Source organism: Lipophrys pholis, assembly GCF_963383615.2.
Source record: "Lipophrys pholis genome assembly, chromosome: 12".
Classification (NCBI taxonomy): domain Eukaryota; kingdom Metazoa; phylum Chordata; class Actinopteri; order Blenniiformes; family Blenniidae; genus Lipophrys; species Lipophrys pholis.
The window spans coordinates 21,723,503-21,741,467 of NC_137641.1; the positions used below are offsets into that span (position 1 = coordinate 21,723,503).

Below are 17,965 nucleotides of genomic sequence, written 5' to 3' on the forward strand. Positions count from 1 at the left end.
TAGAAAACCTTTGTTAGACCACAGAGATCTTCACGTTCTCTCTTCTCGCTCTGGCTGTAGGACTGATATCTAAACGTGTTTATTTGGAGAAAAAAAAAAACATCCTGATCTTTTCAACGCTGTGCTGTGAGCTTATCAAAGGGCATCCTTAAGATCGTTATTATACTTGCTAATTTCCTTTGAGAGGAACAACATGGTGCATGACAAATAAGGACGACAGTGTGTTTGTTTCTCATTTACTCCACCGTTATGTCAAAAGATTTTGTTCAGGTTCTGAAATAAACAGATAGAAATAAACAAATCTCTCATGCTAACAAATGGAAAGCATATGACGGTAGAGCGGGTCAGTCTAACACCAAGGTCAGTGGTTCTATCTGTTTTAAAAAATGCATTTAAATTCGCCGTATAAGTGAAGTCTATTTACCATTTATCATGTTCTCAGCCTGTCCATGTGTCTTTAGGCAAGACATTGAACCCAGAGTTACGCTTAGTGGTGTGTGTGAATCCCGCTGATTGAATGTGACCGATCATGAGCACTCTGTAAGTAAAGTCTGGTATGAGGAGCCCAAATCAGTGTTTACTGTAGTTTCATTATATGAGCTTGATTTCTTCTGGGTTATTGAAAGTCAAACGGATCATTCCATATGTCCCAACAGATCATGGTGAATTTACTTCAAGTCTTCTGAAGGGGACGTTAGTGCGAGGAGCTGAACGTTTACAGTCAGCACTCTTCCATTATAGAGATTAAGTCCCTGGTTCAAGCCTGGGTTTTGGCTTCAGGGCTCTTTTTCTGCAGTTTGCATGTTCTCCATGTGTGTGTTCAGATTCCTCCCATGAGCCACAACCATTTATATTTTTATTTTGATCTGTGTTGATGACATTGAATTGCCCATAGGTGTAAATGTGTGTAAACTGTATTTGCCTTGTGACGTACCAGTGACATGTCAACAGGTCTCGACTCTACGACCCTGAACTGGATTGGATGAGATTGATGGATGGATGGATGGACGGATGGATGGATTTCAATTTGCTCAATAAACATTACCCATATATCTTAAGCCCGTACCTTCTTTGTTTGTTTTTTTTAAATATGGAGCCTCTATTAAGAATCAAGGGTGTAGAAAGGTGCCGCACAGGTACTTATTTTTAAGCTGATGCTTGAACGTGCCCCGTCAGAAGTGTTTAACTACTACATCATTTGCCTCGCAGGCCGTATATTTCTTCACATTTCCTACTTTGATCATCTGTAATGTCATAAGACAGAACACATTCTATTGTGTTATTGGTGATTATGAAAGTCCCAAAACATGAATCAAATTAAAAAGTCTCAAAAAGGAAAAGAATTAAATTGCATTTCATCCCAAAAAACTTGACCCAATTTTAATGATACTACACCTTCTCTTTCCAAGGCTTTGAATTTCTCTGTTACAGTTAAATACTACATATGGATAATAAGTGGAAAAATTTCTAAACCCTAAATACTTTGAATGGGAACTATTTGAATTTCAGGTCATACCACTGTTGGCCAAAGTTCACATAGATTTGGATCTTCTTTCTGCTTGTCGCTGTGTCACATGGCGGGAACCTGATTATAAGACATAGTTTGTAGGCAGTGGCGGTTTAAAGGTCAGAAGAACAAGTTCACAGGTTCCTGCCGCTTCTTTCATCTTCTCAGTACACCCTCTAGTGGTAAGAGCTTGCATTGCAAGACTAAAAATGACTGGGGCGAGTTGGTAAAGTTCAACATTGGTTAAGTTAACCAGTAGCACATTAAAAAACTTTCTGAAATGGCAATAATGTTTAATAACAACATTAAAATACTGCATAGTGTACCGTTAATGACTAACGCTTGGTTTGCACAGTCACGTTCTTCCCGTCTCACAAACTAGAATCTGCATATTCCAGGTTTGCTTGTTTTCGGCTCTTTATTGTACCTTGGTTACCGACTGTTCAAATCGGGGTCAGAAATAAAGTCTAGATATATACTTTCAAACGTTTACAATCGTCAAAAACAAGTAACACTTTAGCCAGATGAAATAGTTTTAATCAACTTATTAAAACAAGCGTGAAATTATAAAAAGTGCAGATTTCAAACTTTAAAGTTGTGAAATGACCTCCGCAAATCTGGAACAGTTTAAATGCGAGGACATTTTAATTAAACTCCTGTTTTAAAATGAAAGAGCCGAAGATTTGCACACTGGCGCATCAACAGCATTTACGTTGAATATGAAGAAACTATTGGGAAAACGCTTCGGGCTAAATATTTGAATTGTTCAGATGAAACCATGATGATGTGGAGAAGAACCTTGTGATTTGAAGCGCTTGCATAATCAGCCATCAATTCACCTGATGAACATTATGTAGTTAACGTTATTCGAAATTATGCAAAATACAGTCAATGAGTGCTTCACTGACAAGAATCATTCCGGCGAAGAGTCAAAACGATGTTATTTTCCACGAGGCTAAAAATTAAGCATAATTGTGTGCGAGAGCACACGGCTAATTAGAGGCCTTTGGCGATTAGTGCCTTGTTGATGATGCCGGTAAGAAACCCCGAGCGCCACTTTGATTTAAAGATAATTACATAAACAGTGCCACATATTCAAGTCACAGCAATTTAACGCTCCGTTCTCCTGATAATTAATCCCAACATCTCGCACAAACCAGAGAACACCAGCGTGGCTGTTTTCATGCAACTAATTCCTCCGCAGTGGTTTTTCTTTTTTAAACGTCCTCATCACACAACCAAATTATTATTGGAAAAGTTTTATTTCATTGAAAAGTGTTTTCCTCTTCATGCAGATCTCAATTCTCAGTGCATCCCGACTTCAACGAAACATTCAAAAAGCAGTCGCACAAACACAAAAATGATTTACTGTAAATAACACGTGAAGATAATAAGCTTGTTTTTGTTGTAAAGTTTGAGGATGACCTTTGGCAGAGGAGACAACGTCAGGGCAAAGTTATGTACATAATTACAGCATGTTTGTTTGTTTGGAGAGCGATTACAATCTGGGATGAAAAGGGCTGCAGCAACTCTGTTATTTGTGTTCATAAGAAAATATCACAAATTAAGTCCATTTTTTTTAACATAATCAAACAAACTAGTAAAATTCGGATTTTTTTTTTTTTGGAAATATTTTTTTCAAGTTTTTGGATTTTGCACAAAATGCAAACCCACATTGTCGTTTCTTCTACAAAAAAAAAGAAAAAAAAGGTTGAAACTAACAAAACAGTATCAAATAAGTTATAAAACCTGCGCCGTCAGGTTCTCTCACTTTAATCATCCGACTTTCAACAACAAGCCCTGTGGGAGCAGCAACGCAGGCTGGAGGCGAGCAAGAGAACATTGTGGAGCCGTGCTGGCTGATAATCGCACTTTGGGTCTGTCGGCTGGTTCACTGGAGGCCGGTGGCGGTCGCGGCGGCGGCGAGCCGCGGTCCGCCGGCGCCCCTCGCCGGCAGCGGGAGCGTCAGTGGAGCTTCTCCAGCTTCGCCTGCAGAGACTTGAAGTTCCCGATGGTGTGCTGCAGGGCCGAGTTCGGGCTCAGAGACTGCAGCTCCACCAGGTAGCCGCAGATGTTGTCGAGACACACGTTGGTGAACCGGCGCCTGGAACCGACAGCGAGGAATCAGTTAACCCCTTAATTCCCGTCCTGTTACAAACTCTAAATAAAACCTTGCGTCCCAAGCTATGAGAGGGTTACAATAAGTCAGAAACAGGTATTAATGAGAGCAGGCCTTACACTACACTTACATTATATCATTTTAATCTTTTGTGAGTCATCACATAGATAAGCCTCTTCTAAAGTTTTACTGTAGCGCCCCTTCTGTCCAGAGTGTTTATGTGTGAAGCGGTGGCAGAGCGGGAGACAACCAATCAAAGACCGCCTGCGGAGAGCACGACGTTGGCGCCACACAAACGCACAGCTCATCCACACATGAGCAGAAAGCTGGAGAATGCATCGTATAATTTTCATGTTCGGCTCTTCACTTTGACTGCCCGCTGATTGCCGGTGTGCAAAAAGTGATTGGCTGATATGACATGTTGCCTAGAAACAGCCAAAATGTAGCCCACTGAAGAAAACCAGCTGCAGTGAGCAGAGCTGGATTCTGAACCACTGCAGGTTGCAGGGAAAAGGCCTGAATTCCCTCTTTTGGAATTCTTCTGCAAAACTGAACTTTAAAGAATATTTTCATCTCATCATCCATGTTCGTGAAGGATTCTTGTCACTGCTGACAGGGAACCCGTGTAAATTTAGTTTCAGAGCTCATCGAAAGTGAGCAGAGCTGAATCTTACAAAAGTATGTCGGACTGTAGATACTTGATTACCTGTCGTACGTGGGTACTCTGCTGGGGTCTTCCACATATCCAGAGAGAAGCACGTGGATACACTCCACCAGGTGCAGAGGTTTCTTCAGGCGCTGCCAGCAGGGATCCTGCGGGGATAAAACAAAAGGTGTAAATGTCACTGCTTTTATGCTCCCATACATTTAGTGCATTGGATGGAGCGCCGAGCGATAAATTCACCCAGACGCCGCACTGCAAAAACTTATGGGCCGAATAACGGGGGGAGAAAAAAAGAAAAACCATGGCGATGACGGAGGAGGCAGCACTAAAGTTGATATCAAAAGATATTCTTATATTCAAACCACTTGAAATGATATAAAGGAGATGAATTTGTCAGTTTTTAAATGACCAAGTCATCACACCTCCTTTCTTTTACTATGAAGCAAAATATGAGCTCAGGTTTGATTTACTGGGATGTTGTGAAGCAACATGTCTGAGATCCGTTCACTCAAAGCTGCTCTTAGTTCCTGTTCCCAGAATGGAAGTGAAACATGACTTATTATTTGTCTATGCAGCTATTGTTTTGATATTATTTGTAGTTTGAAACTTCAAACTCTAAGCTTGTAATTATGATTTAATCCGCCATATTCATAGTTAACTTTAAACAAGCCTCCCAATATATTTTTCTAATGTTGCTTTAGATATTTTTCAATATAGTTGATTTCATATTTTGTTTTTTTCAATGATCTCAAACAATTTTAATGTTAACCTAATGTTTGTAAATGTACTTTCCTGGTGTCTGAGTGGGTCAATCAGAGTCACCTTTCCATTCACGGATTAGATTATAGAAAAGTCCAGTGTGTACCCTCGTTTTGAAGAGCTGGTCGTAGACCTCCAATAGACGTGGCAGCTGGACTCCGATCTCCTGCATGGTGCACGTCACAAATCCCACGTCCCAGTTGAGTCGACACACCTCCTGCTCCAGGAACTTCACCAGGAACTCTGCAGTCACACGACACACTGGCCTGTAGCGCTGCACACTCAGCATCTCCTCTACTACTGGGGATAAACCCATTATGTGCCTACGTGCGGGCAGTCATGTGTTTCAGATCAAACAATGTTTCCACAAGTCAAGTTTGAACCTGCTGTTTTGTAAATGTAGGACAATTACGCAGTCACCTCGAGCACCAACGTGACCCTACAGACCTGCACCGCAGAGACTCGCCGGCAGAAGTGATGCAAACGGGAGGACTAATTAGATTAGCGTTCACAAAGCTGTGAACAGCGGGCTGGAATATTCTAACCGGACTGAAAATGAAGGGAGCGTACCCAGAGGGAAATATCTCGGGGTTCCAGCGTAAATCTTCCCCAGTGATACGAGTTTCAGATTGAGAGACATCATCCTGTCTGCTGGACTCATGGCCACAGTGTCTCCCAGCTCTGAAAGACGGAAGATTGTTTTAGTTCCACGTGACGATGAGACGATCACCATTTCACCCTGATGATGTCACCAGGCGTACGTCTCAAAACTACAACACGTGAAAAATTCCAAATGCTCTAGAGAAAAGGGAAATAGTGCTTCATGTATATAATCATTATGGTGGCTCCTGAAACTTGACTGTAACATGAAGTCAAAAACACATAGTAATACTGAAAAACTGATATTTATAGAAGTTATGTTAGAGGATGCAGAACTCATTAAGCACCTTGACAAGTCTACACAGAGAAAATAGTTCTGGTTGAAAAAGGGTTAACAATGCAGAGGAGAGGTTTAAGTGACTTTACTCACCTTTCTCTAAGATCTCCTGCCACAGCGAGTGCACCAGTATGGGGTCAGAGTGCCCGGCACAGTGGATTATGGCCAGCTTGCACTCGGACAATTTGAAATGATCAGCAAACTCTCCGTAGAGCTGGAAGATCAACCAAACAGACATTTTCAAAAGTTTAAAACGAGTCATTCTGCTCATGGAGCCTGCTGGTTCCATTAATGTCTGGTTACCTTTGTGATGTCCATGAGCTCGGAGTCTAACTGAGAAATGACGTTTTTCACTGAGGGATGATGGGAGTACTGCCTGATCAGGGTTTCCTGAATCTGCACTTGGATGCGTACAAGCTAAAATGACAGAAGACAAATAGAAAACTCAAGTGTTTGCTGGACTTCATGACTGGACTTCCTTTCAGTGTTCACTGCAGCGTTCCGGACCTCCATCTTCTCCTCCAGCTCGTGAAGGAACTCTCCGTCGGACGCCTGGGCGGAGATGCAGGAGGAGCTCTTAGCAGACAGGATAGCTCGGGCAATGTACTCCAAACGCTGCTTCAGCGAGATCTCGGTGCTGGGGGTAAAAAAAAAAAAGGCAAGCCACTGGGAGTCACTTTTGTGTTCGAGCAGAAAGTAAATATTGACTTTGATGAGTTCATTGTTCTTCTGTTGATGTGTCCAAACCTGTGCATGTCGGCAAGACGCGCTAGAACATGAGCTGCTTTGCCAAAGTTACGGTTCTTCTCGTAGTAACGCCACAGCAGGTCCATGTTATGAACTTTACTCTGGTCCTGCTTGATCATATGCATCAGATGCTCCTCCAAGTATGGAGAATTCACCTGACGGAAAAAACAACAAAACAAATGAAATGTGATTACTGTGATTATACAGGGGAACCGTCAAAGATATGAATATCTTCCAAAGTTGTCAATACTGTCTTTGATAAATACCTCAGGACAGAAAGAAAAAAGACACTGTTTGCTGTATTAACTGTTCAAATCTCCGCAATTTCCAAGCAACGTGAGTTAAGTAATTAGATTACATTGACTAAATACTGCAATCTTTTGTTCTGTAAAATTGAGTTCCGTAAGCGCTGCTACAATACCTCCAGCAGCTTGTCCGTCAGGTCAGCCTGGATCAGCCAGTTGTACAGAGCGATGTGAAACAGCTCGTCCTGAGACCTCTGAGCCAGACCGAGCATCTGCTCACACTGCACGGGAACAACAGTCTCTTTACAGATGCTGCCAACATCGATCGACGTGGAAGGACACGAGCACCCCCTCTTTTTACTCACGTGGGCTGTCGCTTCTTCGTTGCTGAGCATGTTGGGGTCAGATGTCATGACTGGCGGTCCGGGCTGCTTTGGGACGCTGGGGGACTGAGGGGCAGCTTTGCTCTGGTTGACGAGCTCCTGCATGGTGTCTGTGATGCACTTGTAACAGGAAAGTCTGAGCGGGGGGGGGGGATGAAACATTGAGAATACGACTGATAGCAATCATCGCTCATGCAAACTGGAACTCTGTAGATTACTCGTTTCCTGCGTTACCTCTCCTGGAAGGCCTGCTGCCCCACTCGGTCCTCCTCGGGCTCCCCGTTCTTGTAGAAGTGAGGCCCAAGTCTCTGCGGATCCTTCTTGTCGGCGGCGGTGAGGCACAACTCCAGGACTCCCTCGTAGAAACGCACTGAGAAGTTAGACAGTATTAATATTCACGTCCAACAACGACAACAGTGCCGGTGACTCGCATGTCATTCCCCTACCTTGCCTGTACTGGGAGCAGACGAGCGGCAGGTCTGTGTGCTGGCTGATCTGCTGGTAGAGCCGCAGAGACTCTCTCAGCATTCGCTCTTTATCCATTTTATTCTGGATCTGCTTCGAGCACTGCAGCAACTCATTAGCCTGAGTGGGGGAGCACAAGCTAATTCAGTGCCGGGACGCATAAATCAGTTCGGCTGAATCAATAAGCTTTTAGTTACAAGAGTTTGGTGCCCCAAAAAATTCTCTCCGAGATTAAAAGAAAAGTGGAAATAGACACAGAGACATCCATTAAATAAGAGTGTGACACGCCTTAGGGCGGGATACATTTAACTACACATAAAACTGATTTGATGGTGAGAATTCAGCCGTGTTCGGGTACGGACCTTGGAGCAAACGTTGTCGTCGCTGCTGTACAGCAAGGGACAGATGTCCCTCAGGTGATTGCTGACGGCGTCCACAGAGGCATTATCTTTGATGTAGACATTAATCAGTCCTGTGATAAGTGCTCCAGATAGCTCCTTCCCTCGGATCACTACATCCTTAAAACTCACTCCCTTCATCTGCTCTTGGAACTCCTGAAAGCAGCAGAAAGGGACAAATGAGCCACAAGTACCCTGAAACCCACCAGGAGTGCAGGAGCTGGGTCCACTTACAGTGCATCTGGAAAGTATTCACTTTTTTCACATTTTGTTATGTAATTCCAAATTGGATTTCATTAATTCTTCCACTAAATATTCTTCAAACAATACTCCAGAATGATGAAAAGTGAAAATGCCTGCAATTCCACTTCAATAAAAAAAAAAATCACATCCTCAGCCTAAATATTACTTGCTCAGGCTCATTTCTACCCAGAAGCTCTAGAAATATGATCACTTTGAATCCAAACATTACTCGTACAGACAGGCCAGGTTGTCTACCTGGCCTGATCACTTTGATGATTTTCACAGAGGTATTTCTTCATCGACGTGGAGTTAATTTCAGTTTCTGTTGGTATGTTGACGTTTGGATGTGTGTTAAGAGAGGCTGTTTAAACTTGGCAACACCCAACACACGCTATCAAATTGCTGTTAGATGTGAAGAAGATCAGTTTAACACGATCAGACCAGCTGGAGCACTCCTCCCCAGGTTTTTGGTGGAGTGTGGAGATGTACGAGCATCTGTTTGCCACGCAGGTGTATTTTGTGCACAACATGTACCTTTGGCAGCTCGGACATAATGAGGCTGAACTGATGATCACAGAGAAGCTTCCAGAGGGCCAGAGTCTGACAGGAGCGATGCACCAGCTGCTGGATCCCCTGCAGGGACACTTTCTCATACAACTGAGCCTTGGCTGGACACGGAGAGGGTAAACAAATTTGAATTAGAGATTGTTAAAGCATAAATAACATGTCACTTTGCACCAGCCTCTCCAGTGCAGTATGCAGAGACAGTTTCATGTTTACTTGTGTCCAGCTACTTAGGGGAAATATGTATATTTGCCCTCATAACTCACTGTGATTCTTTCTCTGGAGCTCCTGCTGAATCTGCTGAGAGTTGGCTCCATCAGGACGCATAAATCCCAAAAGTCTTTGCTGGAGGTTGGCGGGGGAGCTGAAGCTAACGGGGAGCACAACAGATGTTATATGTTTTGGACATTAATGTAGAATTTGGAAGATTTGAATACTGTTTTTACCGATTGTACTTTCATGTGGGAAGTGCTTAGAGATAAAGTTAAAGTAATATGAAAGAATAAAGTGCTTTAAGCATTAATAGTATTAATCTGGTCATAGTAATCATTGCTGATACCACATGTCCCTCTTTAGTGCTATTTTATCCTGTGAAACCAGCACGATGTATCAACACATCAGCAATTTAATGCAAGAGTAAATAAGATTAAGCTCTCACCTTGCAGCACCGAGAGAGGAGGGACTGAACTGGGAGTTTTTATCAAGAAACTCCTGCAAGCCGCAGAGCTCAAGACGAACCGCCTCCACATGACATGCAGCAACACTGCTTTCCAACTGTAGGAAGAACAGATCACAACCTGTGCTCAGCTTTTGTCACCCAAAACACTCAGCTTAGCTCGTGTGCTATAAGTGAGCGAAAATAATCCTGAAGCAGTAATGATACTTACAATACTGACAGTCTGATTCCCTTTACTCATTGTTTTTTCAAGAGCGAGCGTCCCGTCCCAAATATTTCTGTGAGTTACAATGAAAAAGAGACACTCCAGTTACTCAAGGTCAGCTCCATCATATATCAGCATCCAGAGCGCCGACCCAGGAAAAAGTCAAACAATGGTGGGAGTTATACTTACCCAAGAATTCGAGCAAAGTAAATGCAGATGCCATTATGTTTGCCAGAGAAAATCACCTCTGGGCCAGCAGACATGGGTGTGATGGGAGCAGACCCAGAATGCATTGGTGTAAAGGGTGTGGCCAGTGCTGGGGGTATAATCCCTGAATGGGAAAATTACAAGAATAGATTCAACAGGATAAAAGAATAAAAGGTGATGTCCTTCACTGTTTTTTTTTTTTATAAAGTTAATCTTTAAATATACAGCTACAAAATAGAAATTTCAGCTATTCATATCACAGTATTAAAGGTCATGGTACAACATTTAAGACTTACACTTTATGCAGTGGTCGGCAGCACTAAATCACTGTTCTGAATGTGGTTTGTAATTTTTTTTTGATTTGGTATTACCAGGATATGACAAAGTGCATACAAAACCATACTGATGCATCTACGTTATATACTGTTGTGACTCACATCACCATCCTGTGGTAGACAGTGGAATTACAAGTAAGTGCATAATTTACAAAAACGTCCCTTTGTGTCTTTGAAAGGTCACTGATTATGTCTTTACATAATTTTCAATTCTTTCAGCTAAAAATATGAGAAATTGTATCTTCGGTCAGTTTGGTATAAAGTTATAAGATGGATTATTTTCACAATATATGAAGTGTATATTGAGGCAGTTTCTCAGGTGAAACTCTTGACATCAGCACAACACATTTTCAAGTTAATTTGTCAACTTACAATACAGAAAATAGCGTATATAACAATGCTATTAAGTGACCTTTATCTATGTTTTGCGGGATTTCTGTTGGGGCTGCATTATGCTCTCAAACTGTCTGATAATTTCATTTGACTGACAAATAAAAAATTGGTGCAACCACTGCTATAAAGACTTTTATACTGTCACACAAAGTGAATATGTCAGGTCTGATCTTGAAAACATCTCACAAAGCAAACCGCTTGTTCACCTGGTGCTGGAGAGCTCATCACAGGTCCAACTGTACTGGGAGCTGCCATGGCAGCAGGGAATCTCATCTGGGCCTCTCCTCCATATCTGATCACAACCAAATCACAAATAAGACCAACTTTAGTTTGAGAAAAGCATGGAGAAATACAAAATATGTGCAAGTATGAGCAATGTTATTGGACCTGAAGAAGGCTCTGGTGGCCCACTGTGAAACCTCTCGGTCGGTGGCAGCACTAGAACAAGCCAGGATTAATGCTGTGGAACAGGCCTGCTCCTCCTGTACAGACAGAGGAGAGTCATAATTTAAATATATGCTGTGTGTAATAAAAATGTCAAATTCAATCCTGTGTGAAGGTCTTGATGCGTCATGCAGGCTACAACACGCAGCTTGTGACACGAGCCTCAACCCAAGCGTGTGTGTCATTCACAGGTTTGATGCCAAACGCCACTATAACAGGATTATAAAGTGTCGCACAGCGACTGTCACACATCGTACCCTGTGCAGCTTGAAGAAGCGTTCAATCTCTTCGCTCTCCCCTCCAGCACAGCTCACCAGGAGGTGACGGAGCTGATCCACTGGGCGCAGCTTTTGGAAAATGTGACTCCCCTGTAGAGAAGCACAGAGTCCACACTTTAGAAAATTAGCAGACTCTTTTGTTGCACTTTAACAAGATTAAACTCTGTGTGTGTGTGACATAATGAGCGATGACAACAGTTTCAACCTTGGCAGAGAGGAGGACAAACTTCTGTGGAGGGATATTGTGCTGCTGGACCACCACTGGGGAATCGGTGATGGGGATTTGTTCCTTGTTCAGGGGAGTGAAAATCTTGGCCGGCTTCTCTTCACTAATGGCACAAAGAGCCCAAGAGTGTCCGTCTATGTTAGACATCATCTGCAACATAAGACACAGAAAGGAGAGGAATATTGTTATAAATTATATTATAATATATTTAAGTTCCAGACACTTTATTTGGGGTATTTAGGTAGATATGTAAACAAAATCAAGGCAATAGTTGATAGTGATGTACTATAATGAATTCGACTGATAATAAGAGAAGAAATTGGTTCAGAAATATGTTTTGGGGGCAAAACACCAACAATTTTGAGTATCACATGTTACTACTGAACAAAAAGGGCAAACCTGCGTTTCCATCAAGGGCTTCTTGAAGGGAAAGGAGTCGTGATTAATGCACCACAGAATGTCGTTGTCTTCTGTCTCAGAAGCAGCCATTAGCAGAATACCTGTGACAAACCAAGTGTGTTACAGAGAGTAACGATAGTGAGCTGAAAATAAACTAAAGACTGATTTGGTGCGTTACCTTTGCTGTGCAGAGCTTTGTGGACCTTTGAAGGTTTCTGCAGAGTCGAGGAGGCAGAGAAGCCCGGTGGCAGACGGACGTGAACCAAAGCTAACAAGCTAGGCCGGACCGCGACCTGCTTCTGGTGCGGAGGTGCAAAAGCCGTGGTGCTGAAGTAGAGACGCACACCTGGGGACACAGATCATATCATTACAATCATGTAAAAATGTTTTACATAGACATTGAAACATAGAAACTGAAACACAAAATGTTATTTAAGTCAAACAGGGATATTTTCTTCAGATTAATTGAAATAGTTTTTTTCTGAATTATCTGATGTGTTACTGTTTGAAAATTGTTTAGATATGTCACAAAGACCTCCTAAAAAAAAAAAACACGTGACCAACCAGTACAAAGGACTGAATTATTCACACATGTAATCAAATAACTTGCAAAATTGCATCACCATGAATGTGTCTTTTCTGATTTAAAAATGAGAAAATCATTATGGGCTTTACGAAGTCATGCAACGTTTACCTGCGTGTGTGACGGCGAGCAGGTGGCAGTCAGAAGACTCAGATCTATCAATCACTGAGATCTGGATGATCGGTTTGAACACAGAGCGATCTATGGTCCTGAAACACAACAGAATTTCAAATATTAACAGGATGTCTTTACATATGAAGCTTCACCGTCCACGTAAAAGAAACAAGTGGCGTTTATCACACCCAGACAAACCTGGCAATGTTTCCAGCAGCTGCCACTATGGAGCTCTGAGACATTGTTGCCACACGACTCATGCCTTGACCATCAGCACCCAGATCATACACCTGAAACATTAAATCGTTTCACATTTACAATGATTGCAAAAAATGTATATATACATATTTTCTTGGTGATAGAAAATTATGGCCACTAAGAGATACCTTACCTGCAGCACACCTTTCTCAGAGCGTGTGAAGAGTGTGTTTCTAGAGTTATCCACTGCAATCTGCACAACAGGGTCTATGGACACAAAAGATGGCGAGATGTATAAGTCATATACAAGCAGGTGAAGCATGTTTAACACCACATAGAAGTGGGTAAACTCTCCTCACCGTCTTCAGAGAAGGAGAACTGAAGCACAGAAGGAACGAGAAAAGACAGGGAGCTTTTGGAGTGGTTGATTTTTCTGCAGCGTTGGCTCAGCCAGCCTGCCTCGGCCTGGTAAGCGATCTCATAGAGGCAGCCGTCCTTTCCTGCCATAAAGATGCGTCCCAGGTCGGTGGAGGTGATGGACTGGATGTAGGTGTTGTCAGTGGGGATTGAGAACAAGGGGTCTGGGAGGAGCTGCATCCCACCAGACATGCTGTCGTTCAGACCTATCGACAGAAGAAACACACGACAAGCCTAAATATCTTACAACCTAACACCAATGCAAACTGAACACAAGTGAAAATGTTTTGGCTCTCTCATATTGTAAGTCCTGTTCAGGTTTAATGCAGCAACAGTTATTTAATAGTAATGCAGTATGATTGTATTATTTTGTGATAAGATTTGCCATTAGACTAAGGATTGTGGGGGGGGGGGGGACCCTTCAACAAACTTTGGTCTAAAACCACTGAAACGTGTTCTTGAGATTAACTCACCTGCTTGGCTGTTGGGGAAACTGAGCCCGAGGATCACAACATCCACAGACGTGGCGAGGACTAAGAGGTAGTGAATGTGTGGCTGCAGAATCCCTGAAGAGAAAAACAGAAATCAAAAGTCTGAATCAAGGGAGAAAAAAAAAAAAGAAAAAAAAAAGCTTCTGAGGCTACGTTCACACTGCAGGTCTTGATGATCAATTTCAATCTTTGCTGGTACCCGATTTTTTTGTGGGATCAATCACATTACATTTAAAATGCAACTTCTATCAGACTGTAACAACATGGGACCCAGAGCGCATGTGCAGACGACAGTGTTGCCAGAAATAAATATGGATGGCACCGCGATCAGCACTGGTGTTGCCAGATGTTACACACTGTTTCCAGCACAAACAACGTAAAACCCACAGAGGCCTCAATAAAAACCAGCCCAAATCTCAGCCTGTGTAAAAATCATGTTAAAACCGTAAAACTATTATATGTGTAATAAATAAACATATACATATATACACATATAAATGAACACACAAATGCATGAAATATGCAAAGTTAAAAGGTAAGAGAATTTGGTTCCACAATTGCGGGATACTGCCATATCTGGCAACACTGGTCAGTGCGTATAAATCCATTTTCAAGTGGTTGATAAATACGAGCCGACAAAATCTAAACAATATGATGTGGGAAAGACGAAGGAGAATGAGGACAAAAGAGCACAGCATTTAACATTTTAGCAGAGCCGCCTTCACCGGCAGTGGGAGGCGGCAGTGACGTCAGTCACACCTCAATAACGAGGCAGTTGCATGTAGAAAAATATCCAAATTGACACCACATATGATTGAGGCCTGGGTCTGGTGCGAACCCCCCCTCCCCCCAAAAAATTGGAGCTTTCACACAGCCACAAAACAGGGCCAATATGGGTCACAAAATCAGAACTGTGTTGCATTTCCCTGCAGCGTGAAGTGCCCCGAGTGAATGTTCAGACATACCTGGTTTTGGTTTCACGAGGCCCACTGCCAGAATTGTTTCAATCAGGCCATCGAAGTAAGCTACATCTCCTCTGCAAGGAAAACATAGCATAAGAAAAAATGGTGGATCGATTGTGCATCTCAGATTGTGAAGATACGCACCCATCTTCGTAATTAAACATGAAGATGTCGTTGTCGATTGTAAGCCACGCTCGAGAGATCTCCGGAAAAACTCCCATCATGCAGTTAAACTGCATATCTATGGAATGGTTAAACAAACAAACATTTCTTTTGGAAACAAGAGCAATGGACAACACATTTCTGTCATACGTCTAGTGGAACTTTCTGGACTCATCTGAAAGTATTAAATTAGTTCGAAAGGATACGGCTGAACTGCTCCACCAGCTCAGGTGGCAGAGGGACTCGGCGGACTGCGCCGAGCTCTGGAAGATTTGGCACACTCAGCAAACCGGGTCCCTGGAGGGGGTAGTCCATATCAGATACTCCGGAGAGGGACGGCATGTCTGTCATGAGAATAAAGGACAAGTTAAATCAGCACTCTGCCACTTTGACTATGGTGAAGGCCACAGAACAGGTATTGTTACTATCACAGGGACAAACTGTGAGAGTTCTACTCAGCATTTGTTTACAATGAATACAGGCTAATCACAATCGATATTTGGTTCAAATAAAGCAAAAGTGATTTTACCCCTTTTTCTGTTGCATTAACATTTTTGGAAGCAGCACCAAACCTTATTATGATAATTACATACTTAATTACATACTTATGATAAAAACTGCCTTTACAGGACTGAAATGCAGATTATAACTTTTACTGTACTTTTGATAACCACAAAAACTGGGTTAAAAAAAATTGTTTTAGAGAAAGACAATGATTTGAAATCCCAAAGCTTTGGTTTAAACAATCAGTACTTTTAATATAGACATAATATTGCAGCAGGTTGAAATGTTTCTCTTTTTCCCCCCAAACAATGCCTAATGAGGGCCTACAATAGAAAATAATAATTCAAAATGAAACATGACCATTAAAAATAAATATATTTTATTCCCATTTTCTAAAACTTTCACAAATAAGTGAATAGTTTCCCAAATCATCTACAAAGTCACCAACATTTACCCTTTATGGGACAACATGTTTCAAAGACTTGCTCATAACACTGTCGTTGTTGAACTGGAACATTGTCACGTATTCATGGACAAACAAAAATGCCTTCTTTTGGACAATATCATAAAGGTTCTCTAACAGAAAAGGATGACATGCCTTCTCCAAGTAGGAGGGAGCATCTTCCCATGGTGGAAGAGATTTGGTATCTTGGGCTCTTATTGGGAGGAGGGATCATGAGATCGGCCACAGATTCGGACAGGCTGTTGTCGTGAAGAGGGAACTGAGCTGTAAAGCAAAGCTCTCTGTTTACCGGTCAGTCTACATCACCACTCTCACCTATGGTCATGGAACCTATGGAACCTATGGAACTTTGGGTCATGACTATGAGGTTTCAGATACGAGCAGCTGAAATGACTTTTCTCTCCAGAGTTGCAGGCGTCACTCTTCCATGATAGAGCGACTTGCGGAAGTTGCAGGGGACAGATGTGTCTAGACTTCTTTGCTCTCTACACTGTGACCCAATACAGACGAAGCAGGAAAGAAGATGGATGGATATGAGAGATTTGGCATAATGCTGTCTAAAATAAATAAATAAATAAAAAATCCCAAAATGTTTCCCAGATAAAAAAGTTTGATGTAATGAATATAAAATTTTCTCTTGAAAAGTCGAATGCCGACCTGACAACATCTGTATCTCAGTCATTTAATTCAGCTTATTTGAGCTAGAACTATTGTAATAATAGCAGTGACGGTCAAGAGGCAAATGTGGGCTCAGCAGTCACGGGTTCGAATCCCAAAGCAACCAGGTCACCACTGTGAGTTCCTGAGCAAGACTCTTGACTCCAAGATGTGTTGATGAGAATTTATGATGAGGGTTTGTTGTGTGTCATCAGCCTGTGCTACTGTAATGTTGATGTGATAGGAGCAAATAAACAATACCTTTCAGACTATCAAAATAAAGACTTCATTGAATTTCCCCAGAGCACGAGAAACTGAAGGAGATAACTTTAGCCCCGTCACATGGAGAAAGAGATTAAAGCTCGGTGGTCTTCCCTCCCGGTGACTCACTGTGTGCGGGGACACTGAGGAGCTCCGACAGGTCAGGGAAGCAGCGGTCGTCCTGCAGGTGCCTGTCGATCAGCCTGGAGGAGTTGTCCAGGGCTTCAGCCAGGACGGCGGTTGGACTGCTCGGTCCAGCGGCGGACGGCATGGCTGGGCGACCACCGCTCACTTGAGATCTGTACGGCACACGGTTCAAACGCAAATAAATGCTAGGAAATGAGCGCCACCTCAGTATCACGTGAGGATACGAAGACGTGCTTGTATATCACTGAACTTCAGTATTTCAGAAGAATCACTTTATGCTAATGTGACGCCGGTCAACTGTTATTTAGCATACGAGCTAACCACTCGCTTCAGTCAAGGCAGGGGTTTTAAAGCGAGTTCATTTGTTTACCAGGTTAGAAAGATTCCGCGTGATGCCGAAGAACTCCTCTGTTAGGTTGTGGTGAGTGGTTCGGCAGCTAAATTTAAATAAAGGCACTTAACAGACACAGACAGCTCACAGCCCGCCAACCTCATGCACTGGAAACAGAGACCGCCATTAACGTCTTCTTCGTGTACTGATTTCTTGGCAGAATGGCTCGAGTACTGCGCGGTGCTGCCACCTGGCCGTCAAAAGAGATGTTAACAGACGTCTGTCTCAAAAAATACATTATTTATTGTTTACTTAATTCTTCAGATTATTGTATGAAACTCAAAATGATGACTTTATTAATACAATTTTTGAATGTTACACTTTACTCATACAAATTTCCAAGCTGGTCAAAGACATGCAGACCGTACATTTCAGGGGTTACTTTCACATCTTATGATGAAATTGCACGGCTATTGTATAC

At 42.4% G+C, this 17,965-nt stretch overlaps 1 protein-coding gene across 1 annotated transcript; it reads right to left on the reverse strand.

Moving 5' to 3' along the window:
* Positions 1 to 2,026: 2,026 nt before the first annotated feature.
* On the reverse strand, positions 2,027 to 17,688 carry nup155 (nucleoporin 155). Its single transcript, XM_080477396.1, has 34 exons — positions 17,524 to 17,688; positions 17,136 to 17,305; positions 15,328 to 15,465; positions 15,104 to 15,200; positions 14,963 to 15,033; positions 13,980 to 14,072; positions 13,449 to 13,712; positions 13,283 to 13,356; positions 13,090 to 13,181; positions 12,889 to 12,986; positions 12,373 to 12,540; positions 12,195 to 12,295; positions 11,775 to 11,945; positions 11,549 to 11,659; positions 11,235 to 11,329; positions 11,054 to 11,139; positions 10,102 to 10,243; positions 9,919 to 9,985; positions 9,690 to 9,805; positions 9,298 to 9,401; positions 9,002 to 9,135; positions 8,189 to 8,380; positions 7,808 to 7,946; positions 7,596 to 7,731; positions 7,344 to 7,497; positions 7,155 to 7,259; positions 6,734 to 6,888; positions 6,494 to 6,623; positions 6,290 to 6,403; positions 6,080 to 6,200; positions 5,620 to 5,730; positions 5,156 to 5,292; positions 4,333 to 4,439; positions 2,027 to 3,611 (listed from the first exon to the last, which is right to left on the reverse strand). Exons 2-34 carry the CDS (start codon positions 17,275 to 17,277, stop codon positions 3,473 to 3,475), a joined length of 4,104 nt encoding a protein of 1,367 aa, XP_080333522.1. The 5' UTR covers positions 17,278 to 17,305; positions 17,524 to 17,688; the 3' UTR covers positions 2,027 to 3,472.
* Positions 17,689 to 17,965: the final 277 nt, after the last annotated feature.

Coding starts and splice junctions, on each gene's coding strand:
- nup155 (XM_080477396.1), bottom strand. CDS start 17,277: ATGCCGTCCGCCGCTGGACCGAGCAGTCCAACCGCCGTCCTGGCTGAA. Junction 13,357..13,448: donor GTTCTCCTTCTCTGAAGACG/GTGAGGAGAGTT, acceptor TTGTGTCCATAG/ACCCTGTTGTGCAGATTGCA. Junction 12,541..12,888: donor GCTCGCCGTCACACACGCAG/GTAAACGTTGCA, acceptor CTGTGTCCCCAG/GTGTGCGTCTCTACTTCAGC.